Genomic DNA, 22,355 nt, shown 5'->3' on the forward strand with positions numbered 1-22,355 from the left:
ATGTGAATTTACATTACTGAGTGCTTCCACATACTGTTAATTCAAGAACCTTACCCATTATGAAATAATATTTTCAAGGAATATTTCAATTCTTACCTTTAAAAACATCTTCCAGGCATCTTTCATATAATGTACTAGTTACGGTACAAGCTTCTGTCATTAACGGATTGCTATTAATTTCAATAAGCCATGGATGAAAATCGTAACTTAAAACAAAATTGGCTTCATATAGTTGAAAGCAGTGCTTCCTGTTTCGACAAATATGTTCTTGAGAAGTCAAGAGAGCTCCAATAATTGCAGTTTTTATCCCAGGAAATGTCACACTCCTCCACAAGCCAATTTCATGGGATTCACTGCAACGGAATTAAAGTAAGGTACATTTAGAATAGCATCAGCAGCCATACATGAATAGCAGAGTTGATCCAATATTACATTGCACTTCAAACTGATACTTGAAAATTGTAACAATTCAAAGTATTTCAGAATATTTATAATTTTAATATGTAAGCTGCATATGAATGATTGTTCTCAAATATTAATAATTTAATGAGCTAATTTAATTATAATAGCCATTTCTCCATGCAATTATTTTGCAAATAAATAATAAATAAAATTATGCATTTTGCACAATTATCAGGATATTTAGACTTCATGGAAGTGTCACATGGCATTTCCAAGGACTCTGCATGACACCCAAGCTGTAGAAAGTACCAGCTGGTATCAATTATTACATTTCAATCAATACTTTTCGATTCCAATACTATTGGTATTGGTTGATACCAGTACATGTGCAGGAGTAATTGTACATTGAGACATGGCAGACCAACTTTGGGGGGTACAATGTACTCCTGTACCTCACCCATATTTTTTATAACTTTGTAAGAGGGTGTTCGGAAAAACTATACTTAAACCTATATATTAAGTTTATAATTCAGATATCCAGATAACTAACTGACATATATGAATATATTCCAGCTTGCAGCTACGTTTTTTTCAGCTGCATCGCTATTTTGGGGAGAAACATGCTTCATTTGCTGCACCGCTGGAAAAAAGTGCCTCGTTTGCCTCACCCCCGGAACAAATCCTATGGATATCCATGGTGTAAAAGACACTAAAATGTCATTAATTGCTGTGTAAAAAACAACTTGCAATGCAAAACGAGCGATGTTTATTCTGCTGCACTGACAAAGGAATAGTGCCAGCAATAAATGGTTCAGTACGTTAACAGCATTGACCATTGTCAGTATATATGATCTCACCAGCAAGAAATTATTGTTACAAGAATGATAGAGTTTTTGGAATTACAATTATTTTCGCGATAATATTTGTTCACAAATTTTAAAATACAATACGTTTAGAACACTCGGGTTTACATGACAGTTTCCTCAATATATTGTATCATATTGTAAAAAGTACGTATGAGTTATTGACTTTCCTGCAGAAATGACAATTTTCTTTAGGTAAAATACATAGTTTTCAAATTTATGTATTTTTCCTACTTTTGCTTAACTTTTCTGTAACTTTTACTAATCATGACATCATCATCCTTCGCCGTTTCCTGCCTTTGGCTGGGTCGGCATAGAAGTCAAGCCTCTCCATTATTTCCTGGTCTTCCACCACTCCTCTCTTTTCACGGTGTTATAATCTTGTCCTCTTCTCCTAACATTCTCTGCTATCTGCTCTTTCCACTGACATCTTGGTCTCCCCCTTGGCCTTATTCCCACTCCTTGTGCAATATAATCTTACTGGTAGTTTTTCTGCATCCATTCTCTTCATGTGCCCGAACCATCTCATCCGTGCCTGATCTATCCTGTCCTGAAGCTTCACCACACCCACCATCTGCTGGATCTCCTCATTCCTTATTCTATCCCTTCTAGTCTTCTCCCATAGACTCCTTAAAAATTTCATATCCATTGCCTGCATCTTTTTCTTATCTCTCTATGTCACGTAATTATTGGCACATAGTATGTGTTATATATTACCTTCTTGCATTTCATAGGTACATCCCTGTTCTATATTAATCTTCGAATGCTTTGATATAGTCCACCACCCATTTGTGCTCGTCTGTTTACCTCCTCATCTATTCTTCAACTCTTCTCAATCATGACAATGAGGATGAATGGTTTATTTAATTATTCTCTTATCTATGGTCGCTTTCTGCCACTTTCGGCTAATTGTGAGAACGAGGAAGAATGTTGAATGATGAGCAGTGTGGGGAATGGAGGAGCAGGAGGATCTCATCCTCCCAACTTGGCGTATTTCCTAGTTTTTGTTTTGAGTCCATTTTATGCATAGATAAGCTGATCGAGACTGAATCCGAGCCACTATGTGCCTCCGCCTTTGTAAACAAAGAGCCCCAGGTACTTTTCATTTAAAATGCTGCCTTCATATCAGTCTATTAAAAAATGAAATATTTATTCTCAAGAAAAATATGTTGATGTGAACATAAATACGTAATTATACCAAATTTCATTGGTGTATAGTTGTAATCATTAATTTAGGTAACACCCTATTTGCAATATTCATATATCAAATTTGAATTGAAATGCCACTTGCATAGGTATGTTATTCTCAAAAACTATAGTAAAAATAAGTAACTGAAGTAACACTGCTATCAAAATTATCGAATGACGGGAATCATGATAATAAATAACAGAATCTATTTACAAGTAGTAGGGGATTTTTTTAATATCCACATGGTTATTTTTTAATTTTTTTATGCAGAAGTAGCGCAAAAAGTAGGGAAGTAGCAAGTAGCGAACAGGAGTAGCGTAGCGAGCTACTTTTTGGTAAATGTAGCGGTAGCTGTAGCGAAGCTACATTTTGGAAGAATGGCTGTAGCTGTAGTGAAGCTACTTTTAAAATGTAGTGTTCTGATCACTGTATATATGTTGGTGTGTGTGTGTGAGAGAGAGAGGCTGAATTTTTTACTCCCCATATGAAAAACGTTCCTGCGCCACTGATATGTACTCAGCCCTATTTGAAAATCTTTGAATGTCATGACATACAGCTTACTTAACAAATCTACATACAATACATGAATAAGAAACAAAATCACTTAAATATATTTTATGGCATATGGCTGGTTAAAGCATGTTCTTGCTTTTGAAAATCAGCATAATAAAAGGAACCCAAATAATACCATTGAAAAACAACAACAAATATTTCAAATATTTTGTCAAGAAGGAAGGAGAAGAAGACTAAAACGAAGTTACACAGGAGAAGAACAGTTGATGCCTCAACTGTGTACCGTTTTGCCCTTCTAACCCATGAAACATTCTCCAAGATTTTAACAAGTAAAAGCTATATTTTCATCATAACATCAGCCCAATTTACAATATAAAATTAACTAACACAAATACCCAATTGTGTACTGATCAAGTATTGATTATCAAACAGTTTTTATCAAATGACACTATAAACTACTAAAACAGCAACATTTTATTTTGCTTTCTTGAACATTTAATCATGCCAAATTCAATAAAATTTGAATTGAATTGAATTGTTGTTTTAAGTCTACTTTATGCTCAGAAAGGCTAATCAGGACTGGACCTATAGTTTAAAGTGGGATCCGAAACACTATGTGCCTCCACCGGGTATCAAACCCGGGACCCCTTGATTAGAAGGCAACAACGCTACCACTGCCAAATCCAATGAAAACTCTGTGAGAAAGAGTTGAAGCACTTCCATATCATGCACTACAAAGCAGTTTAATAATATAAAATATAAACATTAAAATTTGAGGACTAAGATGATATGCAATTACCCACCTTGAAATTGATTCAACGAACTATGCATTAACAAGTGTTTTTCTTCCTACTCTGGTTCTGATGATGCAAACGAGAAATTTGTGAAATGTTATTGGTTACAGAACAGAAAAATATAGTTCTTTAAGTACTGTCACTCATACAATGCTGAACATGAATCTAAGAAAAGCAAGTGATTTTGTGAACTTGGATCGGCATATGAAACACTGTTAATTGTGTTGTATAACTTTTCTATATTCCATAAAAACAGAATATGGAAAAGTTATACCAAACAAGATACTGCTTATATATGCAAATCAAAGTGCACTGCATGAACACTGTGGTGTTCACAAAGAATTTTGAACAGTAACCAAGCTTAACTAATTTTAATTCTTACATGAGCTTTGATAGAAATATATAACCTTCCCAGATTGCTTGTTCTTCTGACAGGTTGTTTTCACTGATGAGTTTGTGATGAACTACAAGCTTTGAAAGATCTACAGATTTATATACATCTTCAAGATCATATGGTTTTGAGCAAAACTCAATGTAGAAGTCACTGTAAGAAGAGAGGGGATAGTAAATTCACATGTTAAAATTAAGCCTGAAATTACAAATCAAGAGTTCTTAGTCATTTTTCCAAAGCAAATTCCCTGCCTTTTGCAGGTGTCCATGGATTTTTAAATTAATTTTCAGACCACGTGTACTTGTTTTAACTTAATTCTGTTTGCATAATATTTTTGGAGTTAAATAATAATAATAATAATAATTTGGCTCCAGTTGCAAGAAACATTTTCCTAATCAAGGCTACAAGTATGCTAAATTTCATGAAGAGTCATGTGGGTGGGTGACATTTCAATACATAATTCGGTGAACTGATATGGAAGGACTCGTACAAGTTTTCCACTAGAACTATATCTTAGTAATAAACCAGGATTTTGCTGTAAAACATTTTCACATGAGATAATTATTTAATTACAAAATTAATTCTTCCCTACGACGTTGTTGCAAAAATAATTAAAATTATGCATTTTACATATTTCTAGGATATTTAGACTTTGCAAAAACTGTGCATGATATTTTCGCAGGCTCTGGAAAAGTATCAGTTGGTACTGGTAATTAAATTCCAAATAATACCGTGCGTCCATTTCGATCTGCAGCCGAGAGATCGGGAGAAGCGTGGCGGGCGGCGCTGACGGAGAAGCCGACATTTGCGGCCTGTAATGCCCGCTTATTTTTATAGACATATGCAGACATTTATATAAATATTGCAAAACGATCACTAACCTGTGTTATAACACGCAAAAGTTCTTCTGTAATTCATCCAAGTTCTGCTCTTATATACACAAATAAATACGCTATAGAAACGATGTTAAGAGCCACAGATAAAAAAGCATTTTAATCATGGTTTTGATCAGTAACGTCCTGCTTAAGTTTATATCCTTGAAAGAGTTTTGTGGCGATGGGAATCGTTTGGAGGTTTCAAATGTGCAACACTGTATCAGGATTACACTGCAGACGAAACCGATAAAAGTGAATGGTTTTCGTGAGCTTCCTCGCAATCCGAAATATCCGAGCTCGAGTTTTTTGTTCCTTCGCGACTAGATGAAGACAGAGTTGTAAATATAGTGGCGAGCAATGTAAACCAAGAGCGTGTTAATTTCGTACTGTGCGCAAGAGTGTTATTCTTGGTTACTTGCAGTTACTTGTTTGTGTTATTGTAGTGTGTATGTGTGACGTGTCAGTGAGACGATTGGAATGCCAGCCGCAAGATTCACGTTAGAACAAAGATTTTTTATGTATGACACATACCTACGTGAAAACAAACTCGTGTAGAGACGTGTGTAGGTAATTTGTACAGAAATTCCCATGCGTTTCAACTCCACACAGAGATACGGTTAGATATCTTGTCCTTAAATTACGAGAAACTGTATCGTTAAATTTTAAAACACCTAAGCAAAAACGACGGATTCTAACCGAAGCAAAACTCGATGATATTGGTGCAGCGTTAGAACGTTCTCCAAACAAACCTCTACGCCGTGTTCCACAAGAGGTGGGCGTGTCAAAATCATCGGCACATACAGTCACTAAGCTACTAAAATTAAAACCATACTCTTATAACACAGGTTAGTGCTCGTTTTGCAATATTTATATAAATGTCTGCATATGTCCATAAAAATAAGCGGGCATTTCAGGCCGCAAATGTCGGCATCTCCGTCAGTGCCGCCCGCCACGCTTCTCCCGATCTCTCGGCTGCAGATCGAAATGGACGCACGGTACTTTCTGTTACTGACACTACTTGTATCAGCCAATATTGATGTATTGGTATCGACACAGTCCTAATAATTTCCTAATTTCATTCAGCTAATTTCAAAAATATTTGAAGGAATTACAATGAGACAAGTTCTACAAGTGTTGTAGAACTGATTATATCTTTGTTAATTGGATAAATATACATACTTGTATATCCAAATGGTAACCGACTCCATGTTTGTGACCAGGAACCATATCCAAATATTGAATTTTCTGCCACATATCAGATAAGGCCTTTCTGCAATATAAAAATATACTGCACTGAATACTCAGAATGTGACAAAGATATGGTAAGCACCAGTACTAAAAGTCTTACCAAGTCTAGCCAATATTTGAACATTGTAACAGTTCATTATAGCAATTTTGCTTTGAAATTCATTTATATGCCAATAAAAATATGAATATCGTTAATTTAATTTTGAAGCAGCCTTCAGCACATAATTGTGGAGTGGAATTAATGAAATACGATAAAAATCGAGATATTCTCAGATGTTTAAAGTTACAGAGAATAAGAAGGATTAGATGCAAGAAAAGGATGGCGAAGGAAAGGTTGCCAGAGGATTTTAAGTGCAAGAATACATTTGTCTAGGAGAAATGGAAGATGCAAGCAGATATTTCAGTGAAAAATTCAGGCTCAACCAGGACTCAGAACCTGGGTCTCTGACATACACTAGCAATTGAGCTACCGAGCCAACCCTGGTTTGGAATCACTAAACTGAGAAGGTTGGATGAAGTGAGGAAAGATTTGAAAAAAAAAGAAAAAAAAAGAAAAGAAAATCAGAGAATGGCAAGAGAAGACTGGAGGTTAACAAAGCCCACATAGGGCTGTACGACCACATGGTAAGTAAGGTAAGATATTAACAATTTTGCATAGGTGCAAGAATAGTTGTAAACCAGAAGTTTATTGGTCAGGATTAGGGATGAGCCAATACCCATGTTGAACATGTTCCTTAGCAAGTCCAACTGATACAGATACCAATGCTTGAAAATTGTAACAATTAAAAGTTCAAAATATTGCTTAATATAAGTGTTAAGTATTCTACTCCAATTTTGTGTATCAATTTACTAAGAGTTTCGCTTTAAAACATTCAAGAATTACAACACAATTTTAAATCACATGTTATGGAAACACAAAATCCGGTCTTTTCATACAAAACTGGTGCAATATAAAAATAAACTTCACATTTTGCATAGTTTCCAGGACAAGTGTTGCATGGCATTTTTGCAGAACCTGTGGAAGACCAAAATGCTTGAAAAGTATCAGCCAGGATCTGTAAATAACTTTGAACCGATACCATGGGTATCGGCCAATACTGATACACTGGCATTGGTATCAGCTCAGCCCTAGCCATGAGTCGCGAGTGGTGATCAAATTTGAACAATAATTTCCAATACGCGTGATGCTGGCTGACTTTGATTTCAGTGTAAAAAACATATCATACTATATGATTTATTTTACTTCATTGTCCTAAAAAGTTTTGACTAATATCTGTAACATGTTATTATGGGGTGCAGTGAACCTATACACAAGTTATTAATAGAGTAGAACCAAGATTAACACTCTTCAGGGGTCTGAAAAATGAAATGTGGAAAACTGTAAAATGTGGGGGAGTATTTTTAATAATTTGTTGTATTGGAACATTGAAAATGAAATTTGAAATGCAGGAGAATGTAAAATACAGGACCATAAAAATTGGGGTACACTGTACATAGTTGCTAACACCAAGTTTTATGATTCTCTTTATGTATACTTCTCTTTTATTTTGACACATTGATAACTTGTTTAACTGGTCAAAATTCATAGAATAAGAGTTTAAATCAGGGTTCCCTAACTTAAAGATCTTATAGAAGTCTCAGAAACAGAAAACATGGTGAGAAGTTAACATAAAACAATTATTTATCCACAAATCTATTAGTTTTATTCTCCTAATTTTGGTGACCATCATCGTCAACAACCTTGGAACTTGTTGGTTAAGCATCTTGGGTTTCCCATGTGTTTCTGCTGAGGGGCAGTGGTAATGTCATCACCTTGTAATGAAAGAATCCTGGGTTTAATACATGGCGGAGATATATAGTGTTTCGGGACCCACTTTAAACTATAGGTACACTGGAAATCTAAAGAAACACACTCCCTTATGGTTATGCAACCAGTAATTTAATATCATGTAGTTTCGCCTTGAAGAGCAGCTCGCGAGAAGTGTAGTGTTTCCAACTCTTGAATCTAGCTACAGATTCACATGAGCAGGTGGGGATCTAGCTTTCCTCTTGATTTGATTTCAACGGACAACACGTTTATTTTGAGAATGTCTCTGGTAATAATAACATGTGTTATTAACCTTTATGCATGAGTTTCTTATTATTATTTTACCACTTCCAAACGAATATTTGAAGAAAGGAGGTATCACGGATTTTGTTATCGCTCGGATACTTGACACCTCCCATGAGAGTCATGCAGACGAAAATTTAGCATTATGACTAATTCTGTTATCTATTTCAGAAAAAAAAGCCCCTTCCAATAACCTAAATTCGCCTTGTAATCAAGTGGATCTAGATACAATTACCACTGGTGGTCCACCACTCTAGATCTAAGTTCAGTTTCCATTAATGTATCTGTGTATAAATTGAAATAAAAAAAATTCTTAAAAATTTACGTGTGCTCGGAACAACACTTGAAAGGCAAAAGTAAAATGAAGTGGAAGTTGTGATTGGTTTTTTAGATCACTCGCGCTAATGCGGACCCCCGAACTCCATTGCTGCAGTTATTCTTTTCAAGATCTTTTTCTCGTTGGTCCTGCCACCATAGGTAAGTCCAAAGAGAGGATTCTGACCCGATAACCAGCCCCTCCCCATTCAGTGTACCTATGGATGTCACGCTTGTCTTTTCCCACTGTATCCTATTTGCACCCATTACACTTTTTTTTTCATTTTGCAATAACGCGTTTGGCATTTATTTTGCCTTCTCTTTCACATTCCTTCGTGCATATTTTCGTTATATGGAGGACAGAATAACGAAAATATGCACGAAGGAATGTGAAAAAGAAGGCAAAATAAATAGCCTATGGAAACAGCTGGAAAAGAATGGCTATGAGAAGCAGGATAGACTGGACATAAACAGAAGAAGGAAGAAAAGAGGGAGAGGAGAATTGGAAGAGAAAGAAAAAGAGAGGTGGTTTGGAATAAGGAGTATGGGGGAGACCACAGAAAAGATATGCAAAGTGCTTAGGAAAGTGGGCATTAAAACTGGATTATCTACGAAGTAAAATGTAAAGAATGTCAGAGTGTGTACATAGGAGAAACGAAAAAGAGGCTGAAAGATAGGTTGAAATAACATAGGGATGATGTACGACTTAAGAGAGAGAGAAATGCGATATTTAAACATACAAGAGAAACAGGACATGACATAGAGTGGGATGAGGCTAAGCAGATAGGAAGGGAGAAGAGAATGCTAGTGAGAAAATGGAAGGAAGCCAAGGAAATAGAGAAGAAAGGTGAAGAAGACACAATGAACTGGAATGGGGGACTGAAGTTAAACGAAGAATGGAAGAAAGTGTTAGAAAGAGTGGAAAGGACAAGAGAGAAAGAGGAGAGGAGAAGGAAGAAAATGAAGGAAAAAGAGCGTGAGATATAAAGCCCAATCCACATTCTATATGAAAGTATATATTTTTCGCCTTTTAGGTGAAAGTACAGTTCAATAGTGAAAGCCACCTGCTAGAAAGTTCCAAAACAACTTTCTAATAGTCTGGAGGGAGTAATGTTTTGTGTATATATAATGCCCTGTTTTTGGTATCTTGTTACTTTTGTACTTGATACAGAGTCTGATGAAGACCTTGCTAGAAGGTTGAAACGTTACGTTTAGTTTATGTTTTTAATAAAATAAATTACTGCCTTGGTCAGCATATTTTTATTTTTTCATAATAATGGAAACAAGGCTTAATGGTGTTATAATATCTCCATATGCAACTTATCTTTCCAATTCTTTCTTATTGATACAATACCTTGGTTTTCATGGTGACTTTTTCACACACCTGCACCATTATATTATATTCTATAATATTAATATCCACATTATTGACAGATTTGATTCACATAAAATTCAAATGCGCAGCACACATGCACCCATTTATAATATTTAACTATTAGTTACATTACACCCCTCATGTTCTAAATTAGGGGTGCCCAGGGGAGCGGCATTATGGCGCAGACTGTGATGGAAATTTGACTGAGTAAACAGGGCACATGTTGAATTACGTTATCAATTAGCCATTGCTGTTATACAAATAGTAATTTGTAGATTGTCAGGGGAATTGTTACGGGTAATAAGTAATATTTGGGGGGGGGGGGGGGCGATATCCAACTCTTACATATTAGGCTTAGATTGATAGGGAAATTATGGTGGGCGATTAATGAATTTAGAGGGAATTTCAGGTAGCGGGATTGATAATGATTTTGAGAGGCAAGGAATCCAACTCTTGTGTATTACTATTACGCCTTAGATTGATTTTTTTGGAGGGAGCAATATCAACAAGAAGTCTAAAATTGGCATTGAAAATTTTGTTAGGAAGATTGAGTATTAAATTTGAGGTTGAGGGAAGGGGAATGAAGTTTTGATAAAGTGTTATGTCTTAGATTGTGAAGGGATTTTTGAAGATTAAGAAATAGACAAAGGTCCAGGTGGGACTCAAACCTGGAACATTCGGTGGCTGGATTGTTAGTCCACCACTAACCGTGCTTGGCGGCAGAGCCGGTTCTCTTTGGTGGCCAAGCGCATTAAGTGGTCCATTTCCGATACCACAAAATTTCCAGGTTCGAGCCACGGCTTCAGTTTGGTATCATGGTATCAATTTAATCTAATCGTCACTCATCCTCATTAGCCAAAAGTGGCAGAAGAGCGACTTAAAATAACAAAAGATACAAAAACAACTTTAACACTCTAGTAATTTCTGATCAATAGATGCATATTAGCTTTGATTGTTGACTCATTAATGATAAGCTTATAATTATTATTCTTAATATGAATTGCCGTCCATCAACAGAAGGAAGGACCAATCGATCATTTAATTCATGTCGCTCTTTTTTGTATTTGTTGTCCCTTCGGATCAGCTTCGAAACCTAAGCAAATTCTTAGATGTTTGTCTGAAGTTAGTGACAATGGTTCTTTAAATTCCTGTCGCTCTTTCAGCCAGCGTGGGAACCACCGCGTTTACTTATGAAGGAACTCGTGGTCAATCAACCAATTAGGCCTACCGCTTGGGCAAGAAACAATAACTTTACAAAGCCCCCTTCCCCGAAGCAGCCAGCAGGGAAACAGGATTTTGTCAAAATAACTCTTCTGCTCTGTGAATGAACACCGGTTCTAACAGTGTTTCTACTTAATTGGACAGTATCCATTGTTTTTCTTTTTGATCGAGTATATATTCCATCTATATATTTCGAGACATTTCAAGAGAACACCTCTTCTCTCATCTTGAGGCGAACAAATTTTGCTCTGTCTGTAGGGTGATTGGAACTATGACAGTCCATGATTTTGATCCAAATCCGGTCCGCTAAGCAACAAGTCTTAGATGCCCATTCGAAATCGACAGCTATAGAGCAAAATATGTTTGGAGTGAAGAGTCTTATTGAATGAAACATAGCTCGACTCACCCTCACATTTGAAATTTTTCAGATAACTTGCGTGCAATTTCGTATAGAAGGCACCACGAGACTGAAAATTCACACTATTTGGCATGACAAATAGACCTTATTCCAGCTTTGCTGAAAGTTTGATGTATATAATAATTGTCACTCATTAAGTTCAACGCCCTCTGCACATATGTTGTGATGGGTTACAGTGTTCCAATTTTCATTTAATTCCATTTCATGCTCAGAAAGGCTACCGGAAGTGGGGCCTACAGTTGAAAGTGGGATCCGAACCACTAGGCAGTTGTGTCTTTACCAGGAATCGAACGGGACTCCGTGATCATAGGGGGTTAACATGTTCATGGCTTTAGAGTTTGTGTGTGTGTAAAACTTTCTAGCACATCCATCTTCCTACCTTCATTTTATCATCATTACTTTGAATTTTGCACCAGTGATTTTTCACTACGTTCTAGGTCACGTGACTTTGAGTTGTAAAGTATTGTCTGTAATTCAGTTTTAGTATAGTTTGTAGCCTCTCACCCAAGAATTTTTAAGGTGGGAGAAGGGAGTGGGGCTCAACTTCTGAAAAACAAGTGTGTGTTCAATTGAGAATAAGAAAATTTATCATAATGGTTATATTGCTACAATATCTTCAGGAAAGTAAAATGTAAAATTGAATTCTGCCTCATACATCACCTCTGAGTGAACCCATGATATTGTTTATGTTTGAAGGTAATATATTGTACATGACTATCAGCATAACCGAATGCATATAATGAGATGATTTATTAGTGTTACCAGGCTAAAGGTGTGGTGTGCTGCCTGTTGTTTCTTTCATTACGGAATTCCACATGTAAAAATTGATCAGCTGTTATTGCGAGTAACCATTATAGGCTTCAGTGACGTGCGGTGACGTCTACACTTGGGGTAGCAGTCAGTGGCGTGCTCAAGGGGGGGGGGTGTTGGTGTGGGTCACACCCCTTCTCCCTTTAGGGCCCAGTATTCCTAAAAAAAGTGCACGTAACCCCCACCCATACGAAAATAAAAAACGATTTGATTTTACTCTAAGCCAGAGATCCTGGGTTCGAATCTCGGCTTGGCCATGGATATTCTTTGTGTGTGTCCCTTTATCAATTTTATCATACCAAAAGTGACGAAAAAGCAAAGTAAAATAAACCAAATCATACAATCAATCAATGATTTGATTTCATTTTTGTTCCTTAGCGTCGCTTTTTTGTCACATTTGCTTAATTGCGAAGATGATACGATAAAATTAATGCCCAGGTCTGGGTTCGAACCCGGAACTCCTGGTGTCGTAGCGCGCTGTGATAACAACTCCCCGACGGTTGGTTGATTTGGTGTTTTAAGTGCACTTTGTGCACAGAAACAAAATAGGTAAGAAAACACAACACACTTTTTTGTAGTTTCTTCAATGATATTCATTTGACTTTTTGAGTTCTGAGATACATTTTTCATTCCAAATTATTTCATTATTCACTGCAACACATAGGACAAGAATGCGCACTCATCACGGGTTCGAATCCTGGCCTGGATTGTTCATATGAGGTCCCTTCATCAATTTCATCATATCATCACTCATCCTCATTTTCGCGATAACCAAATGTGGCAGAAAAGCAAAGTAAAATAAACCAAACCAACAACAATATGAAAGCGCTTTCTCTTGCCCAAATAAATACATCCGTATTTATGACTGTTAGAGGCCAAGATTAGTATATTTAAATGAAAAACTACTACAGAGAGCCTGAGCACACATTTGTAATTTAATCATTATATGTTCCATATTTGAAAAAAAAGAAAGACAGCATAACATTATTGTCTGCACATAACACGTTCTCATTTCATAAATAATAAAACTACATCCCATATTATACATACATATTGTACAACGTGTAAAAGGTTGTGTAAATATAGAGAACATAAGTACTGCAGAAAATTTTACCCTGAGTTCTTTAGAGGATTTACAAAAAATCTATGAGAAACCAATCCCCTATCTGTCCTATAGGAGATAGACTGGGCGACCTGAAAGCCTGGGCTTTCAACCATTGCAGCGGGGGGCGAGGGGACAAGAGAGGTAGAGGTAGAAATCTTCCTTTTCCTTGGGCCGGCCGTTTCTACCTGGTCAGGCGGAAGAAGAGCGAGCTAGGGTATCCAGCCAGCTTTGCCCGCGGAGAACACCGATGGACGAGAAGAGGGTGGAAAAAAAGGTGTTGCATATGAGCTGTGGTGGCTTTAACAAGACAATAAATATTGTGATTTGAATATAATTCGAGATGTGAGATTGATTGATCTATCTCTGCTAGACTAGCTACTCCTCAGTGAACGTCACTGATAGGCTTAGACCAAACTCTGGCGTTTATATTTCAATTCACTTCCTCAACAAATCCTTTCTCAATTGACTAGATTTCAAGAGGAGCGTCATTCAGTTGTGTGTGAATGTTCTTTTTGCAGCAACAGCAGCTCACTCGCACCCACAGGGCCCCGCCCACTCATCGAGATACGTTGTCTCTGTGCAGACAATGATGTTCTCTAACAGTGTTGCTTCTTTATTCGACCTTTGTATTCTCTGTTGCCTGCCACTACACACACATTTCAGACAATTCTTCCCATACAACAAATAATGGAAAAGCAGGCAGGCAACTGTTAATTGGCTCTTTTCTAGATTTTGTATTACCACTTTTCATGGTCAAGATATGTTAACTTGGTTCTGTTTCGTATTCCCACCATTTGGCTTCGTGCAGTAGGGGTTTATATTGCAAGCTAAAGAAAAAAAAACGTAGGCAGGTATTTTAACATTTTAATTTTCATCCGTTTCATGATTGTATGAAAGAATATGGTGGTAAAATACACTACTTGAGACAATATCACTAATAGTAATTGGCAGCTGCTGTGCCTGAGTGTGGAGCGTGGTAAGCCGTCGGCTTTTGATCTTGCTGTCGAAATTCCCGGGTTTGAGTCCCGGCCTGGGTATGATTGTTTATGAGTGTCCCTTCATTAATTTTATCATACACTAATCCTCACCGTTGCGATTAGCTAAAAGTAGCATAACTGCAAAGTAAAAGAAAGAAATATAATAATAATAATAATAATAATAATATGAATCTAGTCCCCCATTTTTCCTTTTTTACTGTCAGTTTATCAATTTCGTTGAGTCATTATTCATCCTCATTGTTGCGATTAGCCAATAAATGGTAGAGAAGCTGCGAAATATAAGATGTAAAATAATAACAGAATTGTCTTACACATGGAAAAATAAATGCTCCAGAAAACATGCAATACAGGAAATGAGTGTCCTGTAATGTGAGTCTGTAAACAAAATATAACTCACGAATGAAGAAGTTTACGTGAAGGTTTCGTCCTCTACGAAGCAATACAGGCTTCAATGGCGCAGCGGTAGCGTCGTCGCCTTGTAATCAAGGGATCCCGGTGGAGGCACAAAGTGGTTCGGATCCCACTTTAAACTGTAGGTCCAGTCCAGATTGGTCATACTGTGCATTGTGGACTTAAAACACCAAATCAACAACCAACCAAGCAATGCAGGGTTGGAAAAACTACGGTTATAGGGTTGGAAACACTGCTCCTCTCAGGAACTACTCTACCAGGCAAAACTATATATAATAAAATTTCGGATTTCATAACCGTAATAATCTCATAGCATAATCTCAATCTCATAATCTCTTTAGATTTCCTGTGTAGAATCCCGATTAGACGTTCTGTTCATAAAGTGGACTTAAAACAAAAATTCAAATTCATATTTTGCTGTTAGCTGCTCATGGGTTGAGTGGAGAAGGGGGGGGGGAGTGGTGTCAACAACTGTTTGTGTTTTAGTTGTTGCAGCAATGGTATCAAAATATGTAGATCCCACTTATTTTGGTGAAGCAAGTTCCCAGACTTTTCCTCGTCTTCCAGGTGATTTTGTGATTTTAAAATAAATTCCAGACCATTCTACAGTGCTAATAAACGAATTTTAGGTGTTGACCTGCATTCGGACTTCAAGAGAATCAAATTTATTCAATATTGTTGAAGATTAATAAGCAAGAATAAATTATAAAAACATTTTTACATAGAATAATCTTTGGTCAACAGGCTAGTTTCAAGAAAAAGGTTAAATTTGTTTTCATTCTCACAAGAACCCCCCCCCCCCAAATCGTAACTTTCCAGGTTTTTAGATGTATTTTCAAAATTCCCTGAGTCTGAGTCATAGTCTGATATCCCTCTAGGTCAATGGGAAATATAAAATATAGTGTGTTTATCCATAATGGACTTTCCTCATGAATTAAAACATTTACAATGAACAAGTGTAATATATCTGAATACTGTTGTTATAACAAAACCCAACAGCTGTAGGCAACCCATCGAACTAGTCACAGCAGTACACCCGGTTGTTCTCAACAAGACATTTCAATCCAAAAGCCTACGTAGATGTGAATCACATTCCAAATGGAGCTGAGCCGATATTAATGTTGATGTATCAATACAGGAAAGTATGAGATGGAATTTATTTACCAATACCGGCAGTTTTGATCCTTAGTGAAGTCTGCAAAAATGCAGCATGACACTTACATGAAGTCTAATTATCCTGAGTGTTATGCAATCAAAGAGGTTAGTTCATTACTGCTAACACTAAAGATATTTTGTAGCACACATTTCAATTGGTTTTGTACCAATAGTATGTGAAAACTCTGGTAAATTGATGCTTATAATTTGAGCAGAATACTCACCCACTAATATTCATCAATATTGGTATCAGTATTGGTGAGAATCGGAAAGAGTATCGATATCAGTATGAGTATCAACTCAGCCATAGTGATATTATTCACATTTGTGAATAAAGTAGGCAGTTGTTTTGGGTCTAAGTGCTATCAATTAAATATATTAAACAAGTTCATAAGGTGGACTCACCTATATATTTCTGTATCACCATTCGTGGTCCATGTCGATTTTCAGCAACTGCAAGGATGTCATTAAGTTTGGTACAGATGGTTACATTACATTGTTTCTTTGGAAAAACAGGCTTCAAAATCCAAAGATTCAAACTTCCTTCCATCTCTAACTGAGGCCAGAATATTTTCAGCTTTTCCAATGTGTTGATTGCAGTGTGAACACAATCCTGAAATATATATATATATATATTAAACGATTTAACATACAAATTACCAGCATTTTAAAATTAAACTGCAACGTTCTCTTAGCACAAATAAAAATTCAAATTTTTGCTATTCATAGATGAAAAACATGTATTCATGATTGATGCGATAAATGCGGTTTAAATATTACCTATGTGAATCAATTGTGCAATGTGGAAACATAAAACTTCGCGTAGGTAATAACATACACATTGAAGTAATATTGTGTTTTCATGCTTTACACAAATATGCAGCCAGCAATAACTGAGTAATGAAGTTAATGTATTTGAATTTTTGTTATTTTACATTGCTTTTTGACCGCTTTTGGTTAATTGCAATGGTAAGATAAAATTGACAAAAGGACACTTGCAAATAAGACTTTGAACACTTTAGAGCAGTGAGTCCCAACTGGAGTGCCATAGCATGTTATGGTGCTGCGATATATTTGAAGAAAATATTATTAGGAAGTAGACAAAAGAAATATAAAGTCGAATTACAAAACAATGGACGTAGTTTTGCCCTTTTCAACTTCATATTTATGCGAGCATGCTATCTCTGCTATGGCGACAATAAAATCCAAAGCAAGCAATAGACCACATAAGCTTGAGGATGATATGTGTGTTTCGTTGTCAACTGTAAGGTTTGACATCAAACATTTGTGCTCTAAGAATCAATCGTCTCACATTAATAAAACAAAACTCTTTTGAGTGATTTCCATTGTAGTAAACTGTATTCTATTCTGATGTTTTTTTCAATAAATGAATATTATTGGTACTGGAGTAGGTATTTATTTGACAATAAATTTAACTTGCTCCTGATAACATATTCCACTTAGATTTAAGATTAAAAATTGGGAAAACATTCTAACAAGGGTACCTCAAGTTTTTAATGTCATTCTCAAGGGTGCCACGAAAGTTAAGAGGTTGGGAATCCCTGCTTTAGAGTAACAAGGTTAAGTTTGATTTTCTAGCATAATAATATACACACTCCAGAAACAGCTGGCCTGTAGTATTTAGCTAATTGGGAACCAACAACCAAGGTAATTGGTTCCCAACCATATTTAACTCCCCGTTCTAAACCATGGTCTCCCATTTATACACCCCAATTATCAAATATACATTTTACAAATTTGTTATAAAAGGTATTTCCAATATTTGGGTGCACCATAATAACCTTTCAAAATGCATATAATTCAATTTTTTTAAAGTTTTTGTCTACTAATGTTTTCAAATAGCTGAATTTTATTGCATAATAAACTTCAATGTTAAAGTGCATTCATGATTTAAAATGTGGTTTTAGTTGAGAAAGGGATATATAGGGAGGGAGGAAGAATAGTCATATCTATGTACAGGCATGTATTGGTTTATGTGATACGCTTATCACAAACAAACTGAAGTACAATAATACAACAATTTCATACACAATGATTGGTGTTTCTGGTGAATTTGGATGATTTCCAATTAATTTCAAAGGTGCATTGCCTTCATTAACTGAGGATGCAGCAGTTTGAGGAGTTAGAGATGTCAGTTAATGAAGGAGTGGGCCTTCGAAATTAATCTGAAATCATCCATATTCGAAATGCAGAAACACCAATGTTTGTGTATGAAATACTAAAACTAAAAAAAAACTGCACTTGATTGGCCCAGCACCTACACCATACTGCTCCCAAATCAAACACCCATGTAACCATACCCCAACTATTCTCTCCACTTCAGTCCTTGAAGATGAGAGTGGCTTTAGCTCTCGAAAGCTCAGAAGCATATCTGGAAATCACCTGGCTGATATTCTGAGAAAACTTCATCATTCGCCACCAGGAAAGCTTCAAGAATTACATACTACTAAAACCTTGTTGGCCTTGTCCACCATGAATACATCAATTATTTAAAATCAATTCTTTACTGGGTCCGTTTCAAAAGCAGACAGTCATATACTTTTAACCCGTGGTGGCGATTGGGTTCCAAAACTGGAGGGAGAGGGGGCAAGGACAGTTTACTATCCCTTGGTAGATAAGGTTTAGTATAGTGTGTGGGGGCAAAAGTGGCAAACAGGGAGGGGGCAAGTGCCCCCCCCCTAATCGCTGCCACTGCTTTTAACTGTTGTAACACTGTCGCCAATTATCTATTTTAACTGACATTAGACTTCATTGTATTCTTGACTCTTGGATAATTTGTGTTAATAATAGAATTTATACATGAATTCTATCTAAGAATACTAAACATGCATGCCAAAGGCAGACTCTCTGTTAGTGTAAAAGTACCATTTAAAAGAAAAATAAAGTGCTCCCCTGTGCTTAGCACCACACCATGAAAGCGTATAGGGGGTGTGGGGGTAACGCCCCACACTTTCTTGATCCGGTCCTGATCAGCATCATGCCCCTGACTGCCTTTATCCCCCAGAGTTTCCCCCAGGTACCAATGTCATTCGATGCTGGTTGGGTGTCGGGGTCACTTCCAAATGTTAGAAAAGTTCCCGGATTTGAACTGGCCGGGGATCGAACCCAGGACCTTTAGCATGGTAGTCAGATGGGTTACCGACTTTTTAATATATATTATTATTATTATTATTATTATTGAAGGAAGCTAATACTTTCACAGATTTTACATTTGGACGTGTATTTCAAAGGATCACATGTAGGAAATTTGAATACAAGGCTTTACAGGTTATCTGATCATTGATAATATTGTTCACTGGCATAGAATTTGAATGGCAGTTTTTGTACATGAGGTTGGTTGCCAAGCACATAATAGACATAATGTCCTATGAGAAATTGCACTGCACGTGTTCATGTAAGAGGAAAATACTGAAACTCTGGAGTTAATATATGGTTCACCGTGAAGTCGTTCAGGGAGCGGCGGCATATGATTCCAAGTCACTTCTTAAGGTGTTTCCAATGTTCCACGACTGTCACACATGTCGTCATTCGATGCACTAAGGTGTTGACTTGTGCACATTTGGTACAATGGGAGTTGTCTGCCATAAGGTATCTCTGCAATCGTACTCTAGTGACGATACCATCGTGTACAGTTAAGTACCATATGGAGCACACTCGATTGGGGAGGTGGGTTGCGCTATGTTTCTCCACACGATGTTCCAGTGCACATTGGGGAATAATGGGACAATACGCGGAATATGTTTCATCCGGGTTTGCAGCATTTTTGATTGAGATTTGACTGTTATATCAGAAGGATCCACACTTGGAAAGAGCATCAACATGTAACAAATTTCCACTATGGTTGTTCATAAATAGAGAAATTTAGTGGGTATAACACCTGGGTAAATTGGGACACATAGTTCCACTTCATCCAGCATGGAGTGTAGCACTGGACTATCATGGTGATATGGCGGTCCAAAATAAGGCTTGCAATTGTCGGTCGATACTCAGCAGGTTTAGTCCTCCAAGGCGAGTTGGTAGGCATAGTGTGTTATGAGCTACATGGAACAGGTGACCGTGCCAGAGAAAGCGTGTGATCATTCTCCGGATTCACGCAGCCGTTTGGGTAGGCACGGGTAGTATTTGTGTCACATACCATAGTTTCGAGAGTGCATAAGTGTTGACATATTTGATTCTAGCGCTTAGTGACAGTTGGCGGAGTCGGATGAAGTGTAATACTGCTTGTATTTTGGGCACTATGGCTTGAAATGTGTGGTTGGAAGTCTTGACCAGGTTTCTCAAGAAGTAGATCCCGAGTATTTTCACTACGTCCATCACGGTCATTGGGACAGATTCTGTCCAGTTTCATGCCATTGTCCACAAGGGTAGTATTTTTGATTTTATCAGGTTGAGACACAAGCCTGTATTTACTCGTAATTGTTCCAAGATTTCCATTAGGTTAACATAATCCTGGTGATCACGCACCACCACCGTGACATCGTCGGTGTATGCTAAAACTCGGTAGGTCATGCCATATGCTTGTATTCCTCGTAGTCGTTGATTTATTTGGTGTAGGAAGGGTCTAAGAGCTGTACAGAAGGCAAAGAGTGAAAAGGGGCAACCTTGCCTAACAGAGCGTTCAAGAACAAACGGCGAGGATAATGTTCCATTTACACAGAAATGTACCCGAGCCTGGATGTATAGGCTCTTTATCACTTCTACGAAGGATTCTCCGCATCCAACATGAGTTAAATGCTGAAGTAGATAATGATGGTACAATGAGTCAAATGTTCCTTTGAAGTCCAGGGCCACTAGAGCTGCTTCCGAGTCAGGGGCTTCATTCATTACAGTAACGATGTCTCATATGCTAGCGAGAACGGTAGTTATATTACCATTAGTTCCGTGCACAAATTGATGGGGGCCTAGTAATGTAGCTGCATAGTGTTGTAGTCTGTGTGTTAATACTCGTGCCAATAATTTATAATCGGCACATAACAAAGTGATGGGGCGATAATGTACAGGTGTTAAGGGATGTATCACTTTCGGGATTAAGACCATGACACCTGTCAAGATTGTACAACCTATCTTCTTCTGTGCAAAACAGGCATTCAGGCACCGCATAAGCAAGTCTGCCATGTTAGGCCAAAATGTTTGAAATAATTCAATTGGTAATCCTTCTATGCCCGGGTTTTTTTCTTTTTGAGCTTTTTGGATGGCCGCTTCCACTTCTTCCTTAGTGAACGGTTGGTTTAAGATGGCTTCATCTTCCCCTGATAGCATGGGGATATCGGGGTATGACACCTGTTCTTCTTTCACCTGGGATGCCTTAAATTGTGCTGCAAAGTGTTCATATAGGCATGCACGAATGTCTGAGGGTTGTGTGAGCCATTCGTCCCCTTGTTGCAATCTCGTTATGAGTTTCCTTTTCCCACTTCGCTGTTCTGCGCTTACATGTGCAATACTGGCTTGTTCTTGGGGGTCAATTGTTGGAAGACGACTTCTCACCATGAAACCTGCCATTCGCTCATGGTGCATCCTCAGTAGAACCGAATGTATGCATTTCAGTTCCTGCAGGACTGGTAGCCCTGTATGAGTTGTGTCGTCAACTCGTGCAGTACGCGATAATAGAAGTTGTATTTCTTATAGAAATCCGTGTGCATCATACATGTGTATGCTATACATAAATGCTTGATTGACGGCTTCAGGAACATGTCCCACCATGTATGTAATGATGTCAGTTTGGCACCTGCTCATATTTTCCCATTCCTTCCTTTTTTGTTTGAAGGCTGTTCGAAATTGTTCATCTTGAAGAATCCGACTATTAAGTTTCCAGTATCCCCATCCCCGAACTGCAGTTTTGGTGTCAATTGCCATGTCTAGTTGCACACTGAGGTGGTCAGTGAAGCAAGTGGGAAAAATCTTTATAGATGACACTTTGGGTAATAAGTTCGCACTTACATAGAAACGGTCTAATCGACTGGCTGAGTTTGGACGTATGAAGGTGAATCCTTCCAGTTGTGGGTGCTTGGTTTCCCAGACATCTATTAGGTGAAAGGCCTTGACCAGGGTAGAGAGACTGAGGGATGAGTTAAACCCTGGATATTGATCTTGTCGTCGTAACACACAGTTAAAATCCCCAGCAAGGACAATATGTTGGTGGTT

The 22,355-nt window shown here is 37.4% G+C and overlaps 1 protein-coding gene across 4 annotated transcripts in view; it reads right to left on the reverse strand.

Annotated features, from left to right (window-relative positions):
* The window catches only part of LOC145988393 (tubulin glycylase 3A-like), a 97,240-nt gene that overhangs the window by 8,931 nt on the left and 65,954 nt on the right, over positions 1-22,355 (reverse strand). For 3 of the 4 annotated variants that reach the window (XM_083123274.1, XM_083123273.1, XM_083123272.1), the window contains 4 exons: positions 16,599-16,806; positions 6,207-6,297; positions 4,144-4,305; positions 97-353 (listed from right to left, as the gene is read on the reverse strand). In XM_083123274.1, the coding sequence (XP_082979400.1) occupies positions 97-353; positions 4,144-4,305; positions 6,207-6,297; positions 16,599-16,806 (718 nt within the window). Of the gene's footprint in view, positions 1-96; positions 354-4,143; positions 4,306-6,206; positions 6,298-16,598; positions 16,807-22,355 lie in introns of those variants that run through there. The other variant, XM_083123275.1, reaches the window with a different exon arrangement.

The sequence above is a fragment of the Lepisma saccharinum genome, chromosome 5 (genome assembly GCF_977018435.1).
Source record: "Lepisma saccharinum chromosome 5, izLepSacc3.1, whole genome shotgun sequence".
Taxonomy (NCBI): Eukaryota; Metazoa; Arthropoda; class Insecta; order Zygentoma; family Lepismatidae; genus Lepisma; species Lepisma saccharinum.